This window comes from Gymnoscopelus braueri, assembly GCF_963280865.1.
Source record: "Gymnoscopelus braueri genome assembly, chromosome: 3".
In the NCBI taxonomy this organism is placed as follows: domain Eukaryota; kingdom Metazoa; phylum Chordata; class Actinopteri; order Myctophiformes; family Myctophidae; genus Gymnoscopelus; species Gymnoscopelus braueri.
In genome coordinates this window covers 1,484,373-1,507,743 of record NC_137612.1, presented here as the reverse complement: position 1 = coordinate 1,507,743, position 23,371 = coordinate 1,484,373, and the positions used below count along the sequence as shown (strand labels likewise).

Genomic DNA, 23,371 nt, shown 5'->3' with positions numbered 1-23,371 from the left:
ATGACCTACACTAATATGTATGTGTAGCAGAGACATATAGCCTGGAATGACCTACACTAATATGTATGTGTAGCAGAGACATATAGCCTGGAATGACCTACACTAATATGTATGTGTAGCAGAGACATATAGCCTGGAATGACCTACACTAATATGTATGTGTAGCAGAGACATATAGCCTGGAATGACCTACACTAATATGTATGTGTAGCAGAGACATATAGCCTGGAGTAACCTACACTAATATGTATGTGTAGCAGAGACATGGAGCCTGGAATAACCCTACACTAATATGAATGGAGACATGCAGTATAGCCTGGAATGACCTACACTTATATAAATGTGTAGCAGACACATGGAGCCTGGAATAACCTACACTAATATGAATGGAGACATGGCCTGGTGTGACCCAGAGTTACATAAATGTGCAGCAGAGACGTTACATCCTGCTCTGAACCTACAGTTCTATGACAGCATCTGGACTGAAGCCAGGAGGAGCATGAGGAGCCAGGAATGCTTTTCATAAACGGGTCATCCAGGGCCACCAGCATTATTTATATGTACAGTACACACTACACTACACTACACACAGTGTGTGTGTGTGTGTGTGTGTGTGTGTGTGTGTGTGTGTGTGTGTGTGTGTGTGTGTGTGTACAGTATCAGTTCAGACATAGAGGCAGTGTGAGGACAGTAAGGTCCTGTATATCCGTCACAAAGACAAACGGTTGCTTTAAGAAAACAAAAAGAAACAATTAGCAGATTGAGGTTTGAGGTTCTGCCCTAAAATGCCCCCAGATGATAAAGACCATTGAATCCGGGGGAACACATCTGTGTCATTTTAGGTTTCTTTGTGCCGCGCTATGAGCTTGTAGATCTGCTATTTTTGAAAAATCTTGATTTTTTTTGCAAATCTTTAATATATATATAAAAATGTTTTCTAAATCCTAACAGTATGTTGCTCTATCAGTGGTGCTCCAACTTCTCCATGTCAAGGACCCCCAAAATGATGATATGTATTTGGCCGCAGACCCCCATCTCAAAACATGTTGTTCCAGGGACTTTGCATGAATTTTACATGATTTCCCCCCCCCAAAAAAAAATGCAGATCTACAAGCTCATAGCGCGGCACTTGGTGCCACATTATGAGCTTGTAGATCTGCTGATTTTTGAATAGCCAAATAAATCTTAAAATGACACAGATAGGGTTTCCAGTCTAAATGGATTCATGTGCAACATTGTTTTCTCACTCAACAGTAAACACACCGAGTGTGTACATATACATACATACAGGGTATCTGCACATTTAAGTGACTTTTTAGGACTTTTAAGACCTTTTTAATACCTCTAAAATGAAACATAAATATAATAAATAACACCATTACTGCATTAAAACCAATCAACAAAATATACTATTAAAAAAAGGGTCAAAAATTGGTCAAATTGTGAAATAATAGAGGCAAAAAAAAAGAATGTGAAAACAGCAGATCTACACGTTCACAGAGCTTGTAGATCTGCTATTTTCAGAATATTTATGGGTGGAACAGAGTCAAACTAAATGTAATGCTGTAGAGAACTACCTTCTCTCCATAGCCTCTGTCTTTGGTCATCATCTCCCTCAGAGTCTGAAGAACCTTGATGCACAACCTCTCCTCGTTCTCCTCTAGAAGCTGCTTGGTGTGTTTGATCAGCCTGCGCACGCACACGCGCACACACACGCACACGCACACACACGCACACACACACACACACACACACACACACACACACACACACATTTATTTATTAACATTATTAATGTATTTATTATTATCATTAAATGGTAAATTATATCGTGCAGCAAATGATAAAATACTTATTTTTGTCTATATTTTATTTTGTATTAATGATACAACACTTAATGGGTATTTTCACTTTAAAACACTTCCGGCGTAATGTTCACGTCTACTCTGACTGGTCAGGTGACCAGCTCTAGGAAGAGTCCTGGTGGTTCCAGACTTCTTGCATTTATGAATGATAGAGACCACTGTGTTTGGTGGGACCTTCAATGCTGCGGAACGTGTTGTGGTAAAACCTTCCCCAGATCTGTGCCTCCATACAATCCTGTCTCAGAGGTCCACACACAATTCCCTTTAATCTCTCAAGAACAGATTCTGCTCTCCGCTTGAATCTGTCGGGGGGGGGGGGGGGGGTTCGTCATATCGCGTACGCACTGGCCTACAAGTGGGCGTGCCTTCAGATCAGGAAGCAGGCCGCACTTTACCCAATCAAATGTAGTGGGCGGGATTTACGTGTGTGCCGATCCTTCCCCGCTAGAAACAAACCGAAACTCATTTAACAATAGCGTCCTCGGAGCAGACAAAACCACGGAAAGATATTCACATTTTAACTTGCTCTTTCATCATAGAAACAAGTGGGTTTATAACCAAAACCATCCATGTTCTCTGGGAGAAGTGGTGTTAGTGTTCCGTGCTCCATTTTGCTCCCCCCAGAGCTAAGTGAAAGAGTAAAAAACAGCAGAGGGCGCTGTTTTTCCTTTTTATTTGGCGATGGGTTCCCAGATTGAATTCCCTTTGACCTCATGGCTTGGTTTGTGCTCTGACATGCTATGCTGTGAGCTTGCAGATCAGCAACGTTTTTGTGCCACAACATCGTCATCGTACAACGGAAGTATATGGTCTCTGTCTGTCGGGTGGAAACCTCATATGTTACAAAACTGTTACTTTTCAGGATTCAAATTTAAAAAATAGCAAAAGTAGCAGATCTACAAGCAGATCTACAACCAACGTGTGGCGAAGCGCCACGTTGGTCGCAGCAGGTTGCTGCTCCGACAGAGATGATGTGAACCAAGCTTAACCCATTCAGACCTGAGGCGATTCTTAAAGGTTCTATGACATTCATTTTCACTTTTTTAATTTTTTTATGTTTTTTTGGGGGTTTTATGACCTCAATTACACCTAAAAAACCTGAACTTTGAACATTCAGTGGATTTTCTGTGGTCTGGGGTTTTCTGAATAATTAGGCTGAAAAGTAATCTGAGCTTAGCCCTTCGACAGTGAGGTCACAGTCGATTAATCCCGCCCACTCTCCTCCTCGCCCCTCCCCTCCCCTATCCTTTCCTTTGGGGGGGGGGGCGGAGCAGAGGCGATGATTGACAGGCAAAATCCCTCACCAGCGACACCCGCAGGCAAAGATTTCTTTTTTCATTGCAGTTGAAAAGGCTTTAGAAATGTGAGAGAAAAACACCTGCCATGGATCAATGGAGTGGAATTTTTTGTTAAAACTTTCTATACACGTTTGAAGGACCATGACAAAGACTTTTAATGTGTGGTAAAACTGAACGTCATGAAACCTTTAACTCATTGAGTGCCCAAATTATTAATATCCATTTCTGGCCATTACGATTTTTATTTTTTTATTTTTTCAAAGTAAAAAAAAAGTGCTTAGGAAGCGAGATACAGCCTTTTTCAGTTATAAGTTAAACAAGGAGTGGATGGAGCTGCAAATCTTCAGATAATGATATCTTGGGTTCAGAAACACATTTTTTTTTTCAAAAACACGTGAAACACGTTAATGGCACGTTGCACCATAGCGCTAAAACACGTGAAACACGTTAATGGCACTCAATGAGTCAAAATAAATCTAAATTCTAACAGTTTTTTGAAAAAAATATAAAGAATATTTTTTCACGATTTTTCAAAAATAGCAGATCTACAAGCTCATAGCGCGGCACTCGGTGCCGCGCTATGAGCTTGTAGATCTGCTATTTTTGAATAGCCCAAGAAATCTAAAGTGCCACAGATGCGTTCCAGGTCTTCATGGGTTAAAGAAAGGGGTGTCGTGGCTCACTTGCAGATGAAGCCTCCGCTCTCACACTTCCTGCGTGAGTCGGTGTTCTCGGGGAAGAGGAGCTCTGGACGATGCAGGACGTCCACCAGGACGGACAGCTCAGCCTGGACCAACGGACGCAGACGGTCCTCCAGAGCCGACACGATGTCCTACAGACCAGGGGGGTGGAGAACAAGTACTCACGTTGTTTTACTTAAGTAAAAGTATCAATATACTGCAATGTAGAAAATACTCTGTTACAAGTACACGTACGGAATTCAAAACATATTTTATTTTCTTGAATTCATGGATATTATTTGTTTGTTTTTTCCAGCCAATGATTTGATGACCGGCAGCGGTGCCGGTAGGAGACACAAAGAGTCTCCTTTGTGTCTCCTACCGGAACCGCTTGCTGGTCATCAAATCATTTTGTCTTAGGAATGAGACAAAACTAACACATAATATCCATGAATTCAAGTCTCCATGAGGTGACTGATACATAGAAAAAAAGTCATTTTGAGGGTGAACTATCCCTTTAATGTATGACTGTACCTCGTGCTGTTTTACATTACTGACTAATAATCAACCAATCAATCCATTGAAGTACAGGTGTGCTTCAATGTGCTTATTTTAAACTATTGTAAAATACCCCCAAAAAAAATTGAACGATAAAAGAAGGAAACCGAAAGAAGCAAACCTGCATTAGTCCCAAAACTGACAAAAATGAAATTAAAACTGATGAAAAATACAAAAACTATAACTAGAAAAAGTGCTCCTCGGAGCACAGGTCTCCGCCAGGTCAGGTAGGTTATCGTGGCCTCCTGGTGGCGCTATAACAAGCCAATGTGAAAAGGGTGGCATTTCTTCCTCGGCTTAGTGGGAATGTGCGTGTACATTTTCACGGAAATCGCACGCTGCGTTCATGATTTGAGGCATTTTGTTCAAAACAGACCAATCCTGCAAAGTTTGCAAGCCCACCGTAGCCAATCAGGATGAAATAAGAAATATTAGACAGATCCGTCTTGATCACATGACTATAGAGATACTGTGTACCGATGTGCGTGATGTTTGGATAAAATCTGTAGGAGTAGTATCCAAAAATGGGTTTTGCACAAAGAGGCCTCCTGGTGGCGCTATAACAGGCCCATGTGGAAACATTTGGGGCAGAGGTTCTGAATTGGCATCCAGGGAGTGTGTGTGCACAGTTTCGCAGCGACCGGGCCAACGGTGCCGGAGATTAGCCGCTCGCAGACAGATGGACGGACGGACGGACGGACGGACGGACGGACGGACAGGGGGTAAAACATACTCTCTCGTCATGCCTTTCGGCCTGGCGGAGACAACAACAACTGTGACGTAGAAGACCACTGTTTCTCAATATCCGGTTCGGGGCTCATGGGACTGTAACTCTGGGACTGTAACTCTGGGACTGTAACTCTTAAGAGTGTTACACATGGAACCAAATGGACCCTTTCAGAGTTGCATTAACACTGAAGACTTGACAGTATAGATTGGAGACTCACACATAACATAACAAAATCAAATGGGGGTCTGTGTTGTTCAGATCAAAATGGGGGTCCTTGAAACGCAAAAGGAACATACAGACAGACAGACAGACAGACAGACAGACAGACAGACAGACAGACAGACAGACAGACAGGCAGACAGGCAGACAGAGAGACAGACAGACAGACAGACAGACAGACAGACAGACAGACAGACAGACAGACAGACAGACAGACAGGCAGACAGACAGACAGACAGACAGACAGACAGACAGACAGACAGACAGACAGAGAGACAGACAGACCTGCAGTCTCTCGATGATATTCCTGTAGTCTCGTGAGGTGGTCATCACGGAGTCTCGGCGCGCAGCGTTTCGTGCGGTCAGCCTCCAGCTCAGGGCGGTCTTCTGGACGATGTTGTTGGACTTCACGAACAGGCTGTTGACCTGGTTGTCCAGATCCACGGGGATGGCTATCGCCCTGCCCTTAGCTGACCCACACACACATTATATCACTGGCACTGTACATCCATCTAATTTATGTCTATATGTGACCATTTTTGACTGGAGGACAGTCATCACTGGTGACCATTGTTCAGGAAAGGAGAAAACCCTTTTTTTTTTTTTCCTTTTTTTTTTACACAAAATGAGTTTATAGCCCAGTTAGACTCTTCACATACCAGAGTATGTCTGACAGGAATTTCAGAGCTTAAATCGACATATAAATATAAATAAATAATATAAAATATAAATATGAAATAAATGCATAAACATGCATTAAAACATAAGGTTAGAGCTAGCATGTGCTAGCATTGCTAACCAAATCCTCAGTTTCCATCCAAACATCGCGAAATCACGGTAAAATCCGCTATTTCTACCCGATCGTTTTGAAAGGTATCACTAGTCTGTTGGCTTGTGTCTAATGAGAATGTCCAATAAAGATGTATAAACAATCATATTTTGTTAAAACTGTTGTGAAAAGGTATCTTAGTTAAGTCCTCCTGGTCACTGGAACCAGCCGGTTCCAGCAGGGAGCAGTGTCAACTGGTCTTTTCTCTACTGAAGAGTTTTAACTTGACTTCAGTTCTATAAACTGTAGTTTCAAAACTATTCACTCAATCTTATTAACCAATATATCATTATTTTGCTATGATTCCCTGCTTTCATATGACATGAAATGCTATATGACTGTCTCCCAGTTAAATTTGGTCACATATACACACTATATAGACTGTATACAAGAACAGCCATCTAATTTAGCGAGAACCGTCTGACCGATTGACCTCCAACTTGGCGTGTGTGTCTCTGAGAGCCTGAGGGAGCGCAGCGCCGAGCGGGAAGTCGGTCAGATCAGCGCTTGTCCAGGAATCTATACATTTGCAAACTCTGTGTGTGTGTCTGCGAGTACGGCAAGAAAAAGTCATAATCTATCTAATAAAATGAAAACAAATGAAGTTCATACTATACCATGTTGTCAGAAATGTACAGATATTCTTATTATAGTAGTATAATATTATACCATTAACCCATTAAGACCTGGAACACATCTGTGTCATTTTTTGATTTGAGCTAAAAAGCATTGTTTTACACTTTGCCTATTCAAAAATAGCAGATCTACAAGCTTGTAGCGCGGCACTCTGTATTTTTGAGAAATCGTGAAAATGTGTGCAAATCTTTGAATATATATCTTTTCAAGCGAACGTTTTTAACTAAAATCTTTTTCACCTAGCCACCTGGCATGCACACCACAGTGTTTTCAATCACTTTGGCGTCTCCGTGTAAACGCAGAATAAAAAGGGAGAACGCGACGGCACTTTGTGCTTTTCTGTTCTGATCGTTAGCGTGTAAAACGTGGCGTAAGTTTAACAGAGAGGAACGGTGAGGCAGGTGTCGCTGTGAGTGTTTCAGCGTCTTACCGACATCAGAGAGCACTTTGATACAGCTCTCTACGAAGCCCTTCTGGACGGGAACCAGCCAGGTACAGTGATACACCCTGAACACTGCCTGGAGGAGCTGGACGAACACTGGCTGTCTGGTCTGAGAGAGATGGAGGAGAATATCATACATAATATGTTATATTACACACTGTCTGGTCTGAGAGAAATGGAGGAGAATATGATACATACAGTAATATGTTATATTATACACTGTCTGGTCTGAGAGAGATGGAGGAGAATATGATACATACAGTAATATGTTATATTATACACTGTCTGGTCTGAGAGAGATGGACGAGAAGATCATACATAATATGCAAGGGATAATTTACGGTGCGCCGGTCGTTGTTGAGAAATAACCCCTGACAGGATGATTAAATACCGAGGTGAAGCCGAGGTGTCTATTGATCCTGAAGGGGGTTATTTCTAAACAACGACCGGCGAGCCGTACATTATCCCGCTTATTAAACGGCTACTTAATAAATACATTAATACATTGACCCAGACGTAACAACAAAACAAAGTATTCCCTTGCTCACGGCGATGAAAGTATTCCATAAGTGTTGCGCTGGGCGGACAAGGTCGCCTCGGAAAACAACACGACCGTGTTGCGCTGGCCGTCCGTCCAGCGCAACACAGTCACCTCGGAAAACAAGGAAGTGTTGATCAAACAGAATACATGTTTGGTCATTGCATCGTCTATTTTTCGCTTCAAACGTTTTCAAACACATTGTTGAGAGCAACGTTTAGTTGTAAAGGACATGGTGTGTTTGTTTCAACCCGATCTCCAAGAATTTAGTATACATTGCACGGAGTGGTAATTCCGTGCATAGACAACTGGAAAACCTGAAAATCCGTGCATAGCCGCCTCACATCTCCCCCATTGTGACTAAACCATTTCGGAGGCGCGCAGTCTCAAGGGAACTGGAGCCACGTAAGGGGCCACCGAGCGAGCTAAAAGCGAGCGAGTTGCCACCCCGAACGTTGCGACATTCCCTTGAGCCTACTCAGAGCCGTTTGAGTTACGTACCGATAGGCACAGAATGGTAAATCATGTTGTGGGGACTGCTCTGCTTCCGGGTTTTTTCCGGGTTGCAACTGGTTAAGCCCACCGTGGGACTCGCCGTACATATGCACAGATTTTCGGGGTTTCTAGGCGACTATGCACGGAATGACGTGCACTGGATCCGTGCAATGTATACTACGTTATTGGAGATCAGGCTGGTTTGCATAAAATCAAGCAGTGCAGCAGGTGCTCTGAGTCTTTGATTAGACAGAGGTCTGTTATTGACCCCTTATTTATTTTTTTACAATAATAATAATCAGGCTTGAAAACAGCCCCGAGGTGAAAAGGGTGACAACATGTTGGTTTTTTTTGGGTCAGGTGTCACACTATTGCCCTATTTGGATTCAAAACGGCTAGTGTAGCTGAAAAGCTACAAGTTTGCGTCTGAATAATGCAAAAACAGAATTATTTGTTTGCATTTTCTCTCCCCCATATATTTTCATAATAAAAAAGTGCGTATCGTATCGTATCAAAATCGTATCGAAGTTGTGAGCCAAATATCGTATCGTATCGTTTGGTGAAATTAGTCGGCACACCCCTAGAAGATAGTAAAGTAATACGTTATTAAATGTGTCTATAGTTAGTAAAACATAGATATCATTATCCGTGGGCTTGCAAGTATTCAAGGTGTCCTTCTGCCTAAACTAGCTGAGCTTGTATATCGACTATTTTCGGCGAGCGACCATCATATGACAAAGCATAATTCAACATAATACACCCACCTGCAATTCAGTATGACGCGCGTGCACACGCACACACACATACACACACACACACACACAGACAGACAGACAGACAGACAGACAGACAGACAGACAGACAGACAGACAGACAGACAGACAGACAGACAGACCCACACACACACACACACACACACACACACACACACACAGTGTAATAGCACCATGGAGTGAAACCAGCATGTCAGCCAGAAACTCAGTGATGTTGTGTATTCCCAAGAGAACCATGAATGTCCATGACATACACACACATGTTCACCCAGTGTGAGACAACTCTCTCATTAACATGATAAACATCACATTAATACTTCAGCATGCATTCATAATGCATAAATAAATACATGTCCCCTTCATCCAACAGGACTGTGTGTAACACCCAATCATGTGCACTCCTCACTGGAATATAAACTTACAATATACATCACCATCACTTTCCTAATCACAGCCTACAGTACGGAATGACAGAACACATGACAGAGACGTCTACAATGACACATATACTGTACATGTATTTATTTATACATGCATGTTGGAGAGGCGAGAATGTCATTAAAAGTAGATTTCAAAGTAAATGTATTACATATCCCACATGTTATGTTATTAAATAATAACTACATTGGATCCATTGGTTGTTTCTTCAAATGTCCTGAAAAGTAAGGCTTTGGGACATAATGTAGGCCCCAGGATGGAGCTCTTGGGAATCCAGTCAACTACGTACAGTATAGGGTTAAAGTCAGTACTGTTAGTTCTCAAACCTTTTCATGTGGACCCCCACATTGATATGTATTTGGCCACGGACCCCCCATCTGAAAACGTGTTGTGCCAGGGACCCCCCATAAGAGAAGATGTGTTACAAACGGCACATTTATTCAAAATCTTTACATTTTTTTGGGGGAGATTTTCCAAAGATTTTCATAAATAGCCGATTGAGCTTGTAGATCTGCTGTTTTTTGAAGAGACCAACGTACAAATGCATAAAGTGGTTAAAATGATTGTGAGAAGTGGATCAACGTCACACCATTCCCTTGTTTTGACCCGGAAAAGATACATATTTATATGCATACAGTCCGTCAGTCTGCTAAGCACTTAAACAGCTACTTTAACGCATTAAGACCTGGGACACATCTGTGTTATTTTCAGATTTGAGCTAAAAAGCATTATTTTACACTTTGGCTATTCAAAAAATTGCAGATCTACAAGCTCATAGCACGGCACCGAGTGCCGCGCTACGAGCTTGTAGATCTGCTATTTTTGAAAAATTGTGAAAATGTGTGCAAATCTTTGAATATATATTGTTTTAAAGCAAACATTTTTCACTCAAATCTTCGCTTCTGGGGGTCCCTGGAACAACATATTTTGAGATGGGGGTCTCCACAGCTAAATACATATCATTTTGGGGGTCCTTGACATGGAAAGGTTGGAGCACCACTGATATATCAACATGAGTTTAAAAAAAAAAAAAACTGTTAGGATTTAGAAGACATTCGTAGGATATATATTCAAAGAGTTGCACAAATGTTCACGATTTTTCCAAAAATAGCAGATCTACAAGCTCATAGCGCGGCACTTGGTGCTTGTAGATCTGCTATTTTTGAATAGCCAAATAAATCTAAAGTGACACAGATGCGTCCCAGGTCTTAATGGGTTAAGTGGTTAACAAACATCTCATGAGCGCAGCACGCATCCACAAACGGCCCTCTGTGTGAAAAGATAAACAGGATGTTCTGACAACAATCACAACGTGACGCCATACCATGCGGTACGTCTTCACTCTGTCACATTCAATCTGTTCTACAGAAGCTGAAGAACCAGGTTTAAAAGGAACTCGTGCGAAAAGAGCGGAAATTCCATGTCCTGGTGACGCCGCCAGCAAATGACACTTTACTCTCAGTCATTCACTGGAAGCACCTTTATTTTTAGAAGCACTTGTTTGTTGGCAGAGAAAACTAAACAGTGACAGAGTTGAGTTTTATATCCAGGCTGGTATGAAGTACTGACATTATGTTTATACAGCAGATCTTATCGCCTCCTCCTCGGAATAACACCATCAACATTCTGTCTATGGCCAGGAGCAGTGGTGTTCCCAGGAATTACATTTAGGGCAGGAGTTTAGACCCCCCCCCCCCCCCCCCCCACAATTACCCCCAAAAAGGACATTTCAACTCCATCGAGAATCGGCATTCAGAAACCGGCGGAAGTGTCCGTTTTCTAGATGTTTTAGACACTATCTCTGGAACAGAAGGTCCAATCAGCTCAGTTATGAGTATTTGCCTAGTATTTGCCTAATCAAAAATAGCAGATCTACAAGCTCATGAGCTTGGAGATCTGCTATCTTTTGAAAAAATAATAATGAAAATGTCTGCAAATCTTATATATATATATATATATATATATATATATATATATATATATAAACATACATTTTTATCTCAAATCTTTGCTTCTAGGGGTCCCTTAAACAGCATATTTTGAGATGGGGGTCTGTAATAATAATGGTTCAAATGGTTAAAATCTAAAATGACACAGATGCGTTCCCGGCCTTAATGGGTTAACAACAAACATAGCAGACATGCATGCAAACATAGGCAATGCGTCAACTTGTAGGTCTGCTATTTTTGGCGCACAGCACCGTTAGTGTGATGGAGCGTTAGTGTGATGAGGACACAGTCCTGAGGAGAGGATAGCATGGTGTCCCGCCCCTCCCGCCCTGAACCCCCCCCTCTCCATGCCCCCCCCCCTCCCGCCCTGACACCCCCGTCTCCCACGTTCATTAATAAGCTGTAAATATGTCAGGCTATGGTTTTATAGCTCCTATAACTAGGTATCTATGTGTGGAGTCTATTACTAAACCTCCAGGGCTGTGATATAACACTGTGGCCTCTAGTTTGAGAGAGTGTGCGTTAGAGGTAGGGCAAGTGATTTGATTTGGTTAAATAAGTGTTAAATATTTCTATATACTATAGTAATCATTGCTATAGAGTGTTTGTTCAGTAACAACAAGTCTCCATGTATCTACAGCTAACAAAAAAAAAGCATTTTCAGGCGGGGATACCAATGTTATCCAATCAGGATAGAGAACTCAGACAGGATAGAGATTAAAACGTGACACTGGACGTGATGACACAAAGAAATGAGCAGACACACAACGGGAATGGAACATTATGAATTGTAAGCCAATAAATGGGTACTCTCTCCTGATTGGCTGAAATTTTGCCACCGACCTGAAAATGTATTTTGTGTTTATTAACTCTTTCACTGCCACACTTATTTCAGACTGTGTCGTCCCAGTGCCAGGAAAAAGGTGCATTTTTCCTCCGTTTGTTTTTTAACATTGAAGTGAATGGAGCAGCAATTTTTTGGATAGCGTTATCTCCTAGTTCCTTTGAGATAAACAAAAAAAAAAAGACCAAAGAAATTAAAAATATATAAAGAATAAAAATAAAAATAAATAATATATATATATTTTTTTAATTATTTTTATATTTTCGTCATTTCCGTCCGTGGCCATGATAGCCATAGAGCCATCGGACGGGAATTCCCGTTTTTGGCAGTTAAAGAGTTAAAGAGCTGGAGAGACATGGAGACTCCTCTTACAGAACAAACACTCCATAGCAATGATTACTATCACAATGCTTTAACCTTTTAACCTTTTAACAACAAAAACATCACTGACCCTACCTTTAATATTGGTCAGAAGCATGTTTGCCATTGCAGCAGAAGCGGTGCTGAAGGACTAACCAGCTGGGCCTGATGAAGATGGACATCTCACCACAAGAACACATTTCATGTCACCGTTTCATTTTGGTATCTGTGTCCTATCTTGGTCGATGTGGTTCTTCTCCAAATCCCCACTAATGGCCAATATATCGGCCCGACCAAAATATCAGTCTGGCATTATTTGTATTCTTTGAGACACATATTCAGGTATTTCAGGGCGTGGCCAAATCCGCCATTCTTTCACCGGCTGAAACAACACAGCTTTCACCATTGGAATTGCATTACAGAACGTACATGTTGTTACATTTAGTGGGTTTATTTCGTCATAGCGAAACATAGTGGTGAAGTATTGAAGTGCAGGTCATTGCAACAACCACCGATCTTGTGGAAAATGAAAACGGGACCGCCAAATATTCTAAACTTTCCACGATTCTGCCAATAATCATATCCCAGTTTTTACCGGGCCAAACAAAGTCATCACGTGACGTTGATCCCCTTCCCCTATTGGCTCATACTAGGACATGACGTATGTGTAGGCAGAAGAATCGGTGGCCAGTGGTTAAGTGGTTAAGTGGTCAGTGGTTAAGTTAAGTGGTTAAGTGGTTAAGTGGTCAGTGGTTAAGTGGTCAGTGGTTAAGTGGTCAGTGGTTAAGTGGTTAAGTCAAGTGGTTAAGTGGTCAGTGGTTAAGTGGTTCAGTGGTCAGTGGTTTAACTGTCTGGGGGCTCACAAAGGCCTGAGTAGATGATAAAATTACCAAAAGTTTTTTTGAAAGTGAAATATCCCTTTAAGTGGTCAGTGGTTCAGTGGTTAAGTGGTCAGTGGTTTTACCTGCAGGCTGGTGCTCTGGTCAGAGAAAGGTGAGCTGAAGAAGGTGGTCAGTGGTTAAGTGGTTAAGTGGTCAGTGGTTCAGTGGTTCAGTGGTTCAGTGGTTAAGTGGTCGGTGGTTCAGTGGTTAAGTGGTCAGTGGTTTTACCTGCAGGCTGGTGCTCTGGTCAGAGAAAGGTGAGCTGAAGAAGGTGGTCAGTGGTTAAGTGGTTAAGTGGTCAGTGGTTCAGTGGTTCAGTGGTTAAGTGGTCGGTGGTTCAGTGGTTAAGTGGTCAGTGGTTTTACCTGCAGGCTGGTGCTCTGGTCAGAGAAAGGTGAGCTGAAGAAGGTGGTCAGTGGTTAAGTGGTTAAGTGGTCAGTGGTTCAGTGGTTCAGTGGTTCAGTGGTTAAGTGGTCGGTGGTTCAGTGGTTAAGTGGTCAGTGGTTTTACCTGCAGGCTGGTGCTCTGGTCAGAGAAAGGTGAGCTGAAGAAGGTGGTCACGATGCTCATGACGGTCTCTGTGACGTAGCGCTCCAGGATGATGTCAGCGTGTTTACGGTCACTGGTGTTGTTGCACACCTGCGTTAAAGAATAAAACCTCTTATGTTCATATTATGGGCTCTATCTTTGTGAGCCGCCTTTACCCCACTTATGCATAAACTTTTAGGGCTGGGTTTCCCGCCACCGGGAAACCCAGTCCGGGTCACGGCACCGATGTAACGCCCATGTATTCTGATCTCCTGAGAGAAGTCCAGCCTCACCCTGCAGATGTCCACCAGGAAGTTCTCAAAGAGCTTCCACATGTGGTTGGAGGTGTAGATCTCCTTCATCTCCACCTCTGTGTCCACGTAGCAGTGGTTCAGGAAGTTGATGTAGGCGATCTTCACCTGCATGGGGACGAGGTCAAAGGTCACGACATGCGTTCAGTTCTTCCTGGTCTGAGCCGAAGGTCCTCATAGTTTCACTCTTTTTGAAAAGCCCAAAGACGTCTAAACACATTGAGTGCCATAAGCGTAGATCTACGTGTTTTTTTGACAATTCCACAAGAGGGCGCTCTAACGTAACTTAGGGATGATCCCTCGACTCTGCTAGAAGGACTCTGCTAGAAGGAATGGACGGATGTGACGTCGTCCCAAAAAAACGTCACTTCCGTCCCATTCCTATGTTAGGATTTATAGAAAAACACTTCTAGCTCAGATTCATTTTTTTGTTGTTGGTGAAAACGAGCCATTTTCAACAGGCGATAGCAACAAAATGGCCGATCGCGGTAGACATGTTTTTGTTCCAGTGGATAGAGGAGACCCTCTTATATTGGCTAAATTTGGCTATTCAAAAATAGCAGATCTACAAGCTCATAGTGTGGCTATGAGCTTGTACCATTTGTGAAAATATTTGAATATATACAGTATATATATATATTTTTTTTTTAAAGGGAAGATTTGTAACTCAAATCTTTGCTTCTGGGGGGTCCCTGGAACAACATGTCTTGAGATGGGGGTCGGCGGCTAAATACATTTTCAGAAAACTGTTATAGATATAAGATATAAGATATAGAAGACATTTGTAGAATCCCCCAGAAGCAAAGATTTGAATTACAAATGTTTGCTTTAAATACAAATATATATATATATATATATATATATATATATATATATATATATATATATATATATATATATATATATATATTCAAAGATTTGCACACATTTTCATGATTTTTCAAAAATAGCAGATATGCAAGCTCATAGCGCGGCACTCAGTGCCGCGCTATGAGCTTGTAGATCTGCTATTTTTGAATAGCCCAAGAAATCCAAGAATGACATGGATTCTTCCCCGGTCTAAATGGGATAAAAAGGACAAAGTAAACGTGTCACCTCGGGGATGCAGTCCTCGTGGGTGACCACTCGGACGATGTCGTCCAGAGGCAGCAGAGAGTTGCACTTGATCTCCGTGTAGACGTTCTTGCCCTCGGTGCAGACGGCCAGCAGCTCCACCAGGTGGATGTGGTACATCAGAGGGCTGTTCTCGTCCATGCGGTCGCGCTCCGAACGCATCATCTGCACCAGCGTCTGGAAGGAGGCGCGGTCGTTGTAGAACACCAGCACGTCCTCGCCCGCGTTCACCAGCTGGACGGATGGAGACAAGAGGAACGGTGTGGCCGTGAATAACTATTATACGTTATTAATCTCTCAAGACATTAGCTGAATCTGTCAGCACCTCTGCCTTCAACATGTAGTGTTGTTGTTTGTTAGTAGGAATACACATCCGGGAGTACCCGGGAGGAAGTGGACTAAGAAAGGGGAGGAGCCAAACCAAGTTCCTGTTTTTTTTACACAGAAAAGGAGGTGGTGCCCCCCAGAGGCAACAACTACGTTTTGTTTTTGTTTTTTTTTACAGAATGGGTTCCCAGATTGTTTTGTTATATCACATCGTCTCTGTCAGGGGGAAACCTCATCTAAAACTGTTACTGTTCAGGATTCAAATTCAAAAATATAAATATCACTAAACATTTTTTCTGGTTAATTTTGATTGTTTAAACATAAACCATCCCTTTGTCATGCTGCTGCAACTTACCCACATGTATGTAAAACAAGCACTTGAATAGACTGTTTGGTCTACATGCTTTAAATGCCAAAGTGTGAAGTGTGTGTCACCTCGGCCATGACGATGTCCTGACACTTCTTGATGAACTTGTTCTCGGCCTTGACGATGGTCTGGAGGAACTTGAGGTACTGGACGTTGCGTCCGTGCGTCTCGATGCAGTGGACAAAGTGCTGGACCACACGCTCATTGATCTCACTGCACAGCTGGAAGTTATTCATGAAGATGTGCTGCATGGTGACAGCCTCTAGGATCTGAAATAATATTAATAATAATAATAATATTAATAATAATAATCATAAGTTATTCATGAAGATGTGCTGCATGGTGACAGCCTCTAGGATCTGGAATAATAATAATAATAATAATAATAATAATAATAATATTAATATTAATATTAATATTAATAAGTTATTCATGAAGATGTGCTGCATAGTGACAGCCTCTAGGATCTGGAATAATAATAATAATAATAATAATAATAATAATAATAATATTAATATTAATATTAATAATCATAAGTTATTCATGAAGACGTGCTGCATAGTGACCGCCTCCAGGATCTATAATAATAATAATAATCACACTAATACATTCTTATCCCATTCAAACAGGGAACACCTACTGTGTCATTTTAGATGTTTTAGCTATAACCATTATTCTATACTTTTACCTCCCAAAACATTAAAAAATTGCAGATCTAGAAGCTTATAGTGTGACATCGAGTGCCACGCTATGAGCTTGTACTGTAGATCTGCATTTATCATTATTATTTGTTTATTTTATCATGAAAATGTGTGCAAATCTTTGAATGTATGTTTTTTAAAGCGAACATTTGTAACTCACATCTTTGCTTCTGGGGGATTCTACAAATGTCTTCTAAATCTAAACTTTTTTTTTTTGGAAAAAAAACGTATCTTGCTATAATCAGTGGATCTCAAACTTCTTTCATGTCAAGGACCCTATTTGGCCGCGGACCCCGCCCCCCCCCCCCATCTCAAAATATTGTGTTCCAGGGACCCTGAACAGAAGCAAATATTTTAAAATGTTCATGATTTTTTTTTAAATAGCAGATCTACAAGCTCATAGCGTGACACTTGGTATTTCTGAATATCCAAAGACATCTAGCACTATACTGATAATATATTTATTATTATATCTGCTCACCCCTGGGTTGAGGAACAGGTTGATGTGTTTGTGCAGCAGAGCCTGGTTCTGCTGGTTTCCTGCACAGAAGTTCTGCAGGAACTGATGGGCCAGCTTCATGATGTCCTGCATACGCACGTCTTCACCCTGGAGACATGATGGAGACATGATGGAGACATGATGGACACACAGAGGGATGGAGATGTGTACCTACGGTCCACAGGGTTCTGCTCTACAGCCCCATGTCTATGGAACACCCTCCCCGAACACCTGAGAGCACCACAGTCACAGTCCACTGATGCCTTTAGAAATGGACTAAAAACCTGCCTTTTTAACAAAGTGTTTTCTTAATTTTTGACTGGAGAGTAGCTCCAGTCCTACAAACAGATATCAGCCATCTGACCAAAAGGGGGAGTTAACCTCTGAAGCCTTTTAAAGAGAGGCGGGGCATCTGTGAAAAAGGGGTGGGGTTTGGTAAGGAATGCTCTGTTTGTGGGGAAAAGGGGGCGGGTTTGCTAAAAAAGGGTCCGGAACGCGTCATCATTGGTTGTTTGCCACCGATTGGTTGCTGCAACTTGGATTCATGCAGGGAGACGCCCCCTCTCTGGTCTGAATTTTTTTGAACGGCTGCCATTGTTGCCTACAGGCACTGCAGAGAAGTAGACAGACTATGGAGGCATCAGAATTTTTTATTAAATTATAGAATGCACCAAAACATTAATAAGTGTCGACTTGAATCTATTTAAGCCACAATAAAGCCCCGATTTTATTTTTGATATGTTTTGGACATATTTAGCATAGTTTCAGGTGATTTTCTGTGATCCTGTGTTCATTTAAGAGCATTGAAATGTCACCTTAAAATTCATTTTCATAAATTACAGAATGTACCTAAAAAAAATTAAGTGTCCAATAAATATAAAGGTAATTTAGATAAAGTTCCGACTTTATTTTGGATATTTTTTGGGGGTTTATTTAGCATAGTTTTAGATGATATTCTGTGCACATTTTCTTCATTTAAAGGTGTAGTGAAATGAAAAATATGTTTTTCACGCTTTTAGAGCATATCCGTGGTCATCATATGGGCATACCTAACAATAGATGCCAAAAAAAAAGAAAAAAAAAAAAGTGTATTTTTATATCTAAAGTCCCTAAAAAGCCAATCTTAATTACTTCCTGTAAACGAAAACGTGCTGCGTGATGACATAACGCAGCCTTCATGAATATAAATGAATCTTGATTACATGCACCTGTTTGATTCCCATAGCTGCACGTTCTTCAAACACAGCTGATTTTAATTACAGAGATACTCCGTTTTGAATCTCATTGAAGATGAGTGTATTACTCATTTTAAACTTCATCTGCACACTAAAATATGTATCTGAAAACATTATAGGTTAGAAATAAGCCAGGTAGTAGCAAACGTGCTTCACTGGCCGTCTCTCTCTCACTAGTAAACAAACACTAGCCGTGTTGCGCACGGCTGAAGTGATTGAGATCCAACGTCCCATAGCCTGAAGGGATGGGACCTTCTGATTGGTTTAGAGTCGGTTGAGCCGACGTTTCAGACTGAACCTTCAAAATAAAATGACCGAAAATGTCACTGCAGTGCGCCTTTAAGCACCACTGAGCTCCTCATGCCGTCTCTCTCTCTCTCTCTCTGTGTAGCGTAGCCTAACAGTGTGTGTGTGTGTGGGGGGGGGGGGTGTGCTGCTGCTGCTGCTACAACGTGTGCGACAGTGTCTCCACACAACGGTGTCCAACCGAGTTATACTTCTCCAGTACAACGGTGTCTAACCGAGAGTTATACTTCTCCAGTACAACGGTGTCTAACCGAGAGTTATACTTCTCCAGTACAACGGTGTCTAACCGAGAGTTATACTTCTCCAGTACAACGGTGTCTAACCGAGTCCATGCAGATCACAGTTGACAAATATTATATATTATCGGAGCTATTATTAATCAGTGGTGGAAAAAGTACTCAAATGTTTTACTTAAGTAAAAGTATCACTACTCCAATGCAGAAGTACTCTGTTACAAGTAAAAGTTTGGAATTAAAAATGTACTTGAGTAAAAGTGTTGGTATCAGAATGTACTTAAAGTACCAAAAGTAAAAGTACAAAAATGTTTGAAAATAGCAGATCTACAAGCTCACAACGCGTCTAGTAACTAGTAACTAGTAACTAGAGAGAGAGAGAGAGAGGACACACAACTTTGCGTGCAGCTCATTCACACCTCGCGGTTAATTCGCTCATGCGTTAATGTGTCAATAACGCGCTAACTTTGACAGCACTACTTCTGTGTCTTTCCTCCAGGATCCTTTTCAGATCATGAACACAGAAGCCACGTCCTAGCTCTCCAGTCACAATGACATCTATTGTATGTCATTCGTCCTTGTTTCTTGGCCTGTGTTTGTTTTGTCTTTGGCCTGTTTGTCCGCCTAGTTTTAATGTGACCCTTCAGTCTAGTCTGGTTGCCTATGATGTTTCTATGCCATGCTTTTACACCGGCTTGCTTTTAGTGGGCGGCAGTGGCTCAGGGGTAGAGTGGCCGGTAGCAGGCGCGTATGGTGGGTTCTAACGTGGACCGGGCCAGATTCTTAACCCCAATATAGACGTACCATACATAAAATGAAAGGTCTTTGAAAACTGAACACACCTGTCAAGGTTGCGTTTAAGCCCGCCCCTTCCCCCGGAAGCCACGCCCCGGAGAAGGCTCCTAAAAACTCCCCATTGAAACCCCATGTTAAATGAAAAGTGCCCGAATCGCTCCGAAACTTTTTCTACCCCCCCTAGGTGGGGGTCTACGAACAAATACTTCCGGCTCGGATTTTGGCTACGCCCCCCGGAAGTGGGTGAAACAGGCACTTCAAACACTTTGTTGAATTGTTCAAAAACATTCAAAGTTTTTTTTTTGTGAATTTGTATTTTTCTAAGATGCTCCTTTTAACGCAGAAATGTTTTGTATTTTTTTTATTGGTTACTTTTTTTTTTTTTTTTTTTTGCCTCCCGCCCTCGCGCGTCTTACTTGTTATCTTAACTGTATCGAGCGCTTTTCAAAATACTCAAAGACGCTTTACTTTAATCAAACCAATCAATTTATAACGCGCGCGCGCGCACACGCACACACACACACACGCACACACGCACACACGCACACACACACACACACACACACACACACACAGTGTAATAGCACCATGGAGTGAAACCAGCATGTCAGCCAGAAACTCAGTGATGTTGTGTATTCCCAAGAGAACCATGAATGTCCATAACATACACACACATGTTCACCCAGTGTGAGACAACTCTCTCATTAACATGATAAACATCACATTAATACTTCAGCATGCATTCATAAATATAAATACATTTCCCCTTCATCCAATAAGACTGTGTGTAACACCCAATCATGTGCACTCCTCACTGGAATATAAACTTACAATATACATCACCATCACTTTCCCAAACACAAAGGCCTACAGCACAGAATATAAGAACACATTCATTGAATAAATACATAAAATAGCCATTCTACATGCTCAGATCTAATACATGATAGGGCTTAAGTTGTTAATCAGATTAATCAATTGAGTTGATTATAAAAAACTATTTGTTCATTTGTTGATTTTTTTTCTTTAACACATTACTTAACACTACGGGTGCCAGCATTTTTTCATAACAACTTACCGTGGGTGCCAGCATTCTCCCCATTGATTGCGCTTTGCTGTTTAAAGCTCTAGACTCCACGACCAGCAAATCCACGTAAAAAAAAGCATCCATTCATGTAGCGCGAGGACCCTGGCTACAGCCTGGAACCATAACATTTCACCCGCAAGTTACAACCGGGACGGATCGCGCATCGCGCATGAGCGGTTTTCCACACAGGAAACAGATTCGGAGATATAGGCGTTTTAAAGAAGGAAATAGACAGGAAGCGGATGGAAGCCATGTTTTTGTTTCCGGTGATCCATTTGGCCTATCCTTCTTAGGATCACAATGGGTACTCCCAGAGCTGCTCTAGCCCCGCCCGTGTGGAGAAAAACGAAAAAAACAAAAAGACTGAAAACACGGTTCAGACCGTGAACGGCACCAGAGCGCTACTATGTGAAAACACGGTCCAGACCGTGATCGGCACCCGATGTGTTAAGATATTAACACATTCCATGCCAGAGGTTAATCTCATAATGTACTCACCAGTGCCAACGTTTTATTGTTGTTTTTTTGTTTTTTTCACGTCGCCATAGACCTTGTTAAAATCCTTAAGATTGAGCTCTGCACTGTTTGTAAACATCGCGGAGATCTCACTGCTTCTACCAGTGAAAACCACGTGTCAAACGGTGCCTCCATGTTGTAGTTAGAACGGTTTATGTTAAACAGTGATCAGCGAGGAAAAAAACTACAAAGAGAAAATGGCGTTTCAGTTTCGTCATTAGAATGGAGGCCGACGTGATCGGCAAAACCGGATCCCAAATAATTCCGTTTCCGGTGGTGCTACCGGAACCGGAAATGGATACAAAATTTCGAAAAGTAAACAAAAAAAAAAAAAGAAAAGAAAACATCGTTAAACATCGTTTTTTATCCCCTTGCCAGCGTAATTACCGTAAGTCACGTTGTGTAAAAAAAATAATAATAAAAATAAAGTCCCCGTGGGTAGGTGGAGGGATACGTGTATCCACTGGGACAATAACATTCCAACCACAATCAGCCATTGTGGGGCTGTGTTTTCATCACAAAAAAAAATAAACTGAGTTAGGAGTGTTTTTCTAAGAATCCTATCCTTGGGCTATCCGATTGATATAACAATCACAAAAAAATATTAAAACAATTGTTAGTTGCAGATGACCAAAAACAGAGCCTTATGGGTGTGAACCTTCTCATAAGGGTGGTGGTCCTGCAGGATCTCCAGGACCATCATGTTCCTCACCTTCTCATAAGATCTACAGGACCATCATGTTCCTTACCTTCTCATAAGATCTACAGAACCATCATGTTCCTTACCTTCTCATAAGATCTACAGAACCATCGTGTTCCTTAACTTCTCATAAGATCTACAGGAGGACCATCATGTTCCTTACCTTCTCATAAGGATCTACAGGACCATCATGTTCCTTACCTTCTCATAAGGATCTACAGGACCATCATGTTCCTTACCTTCTCATAAGGATCTACAGGACCATCATGTTCCTTACCTTCTCATAAGATCTACAGGAGGACCATCATGTTCCTTACCTTCTCATAAGGATCTACAGGACCATCATGTTCCTTACCTTCTCATAAGGATCTACAGGACCATCATGTTCCTTACCTTCTCATAAGATCTACAGGAGGACCATCATGTTCCTTACCTTCTCATAAGATCTACAGGAGGACCATCATGTTCCTTACCTTCTCATAAGGATCTACAGGACCATCATGTTCCTTACCTTCTCATAAGATCTACAGGAGGACCATCATGTTCCTTACCTTCTCATAAGGATCTACAGGACCATCATGTTCCTTACCTTCTCATAAGGATCTACAGGACCATCATGTTCCTTACCTTCTCATAAGGGATCTGCAGCAGCTCCAGGACCACAGCGTGAGCCCCCATGTTCCTCAGCAACCTCTGCTGCTGCTTCCTGCTCTTCCTGCCTGACAGACCTTCCTGGACACACAGCCTGCTGAGACGCAGCAGGATCTGAACAGAGGAAAGTTATTAATATGTACTAGGCCTGTCCCCGACTAAGGATTTGTTTAGTCGAATCTAATTGGCGACTAATTGCCAATAGTCGACTGGCAGTCGACTAATATAAAAAAAATATATATTTTTTTTAGGGCCAAAATAAATTTTATTTCAAAGGGCCAAGTCTACACAGTTTGTTTTGTCTCCAGCAGAGTTTCTAGTGTCTCTATCTCTCTCTGGAAGAGGTTGCACATGAACTCTGCAGCCGCACTGAGGCGCTCCAACACAAACAATACCAATACAAAGACGAGGAATAAGAAGAATACAGTGGAAGTTATGTGTGGTTGCAGGTGTAGACTTGGCCAAAA

At 41.7% G+C, this 23,371-nt stretch overlaps 1 protein-coding gene across 1 annotated transcript in view; it reads right to left on the bottom strand.

Moving 5' to 3' along the window:
- LOC308082952 (inositol 1,4,5-trisphosphate-gated calcium channel ITPR1-like) overlaps nt 1–23,371 on the bottom strand; it is a 144,763-nt gene that overhangs the window by 35,900 nt on the left and 85,492 nt on the right. The window contains exons 29-38 of the mRNA XM_080425032.1: nt 22,881–23,018; nt 17,364–17,489; nt 16,250–16,450; nt 15,470–15,721; nt 14,357–14,482; nt 14,046–14,174; nt 7,246–7,366; nt 5,636–5,820; nt 3,847–3,995; nt 1,578–1,689 (exon numbers count right to left, since the gene is read on the bottom strand). Of these exons, the coding sequence (XP_080281158.1) occupies nt 1,578–1,689; nt 3,847–3,995; nt 5,636–5,820; nt 7,246–7,366; nt 14,046–14,174; nt 14,357–14,482; nt 15,470–15,721; nt 16,250–16,450; nt 17,364–17,489; nt 22,881–23,018 (1,539 nt within the window). The remainder of the gene's footprint in view (nt 1–1,577; nt 1,690–3,846; nt 3,996–5,635; nt 5,821–7,245; nt 7,367–14,045; nt 14,175–14,356; nt 14,483–15,469; nt 15,722–16,249; nt 16,451–17,363; nt 17,490–22,880; nt 23,019–23,371) is intronic.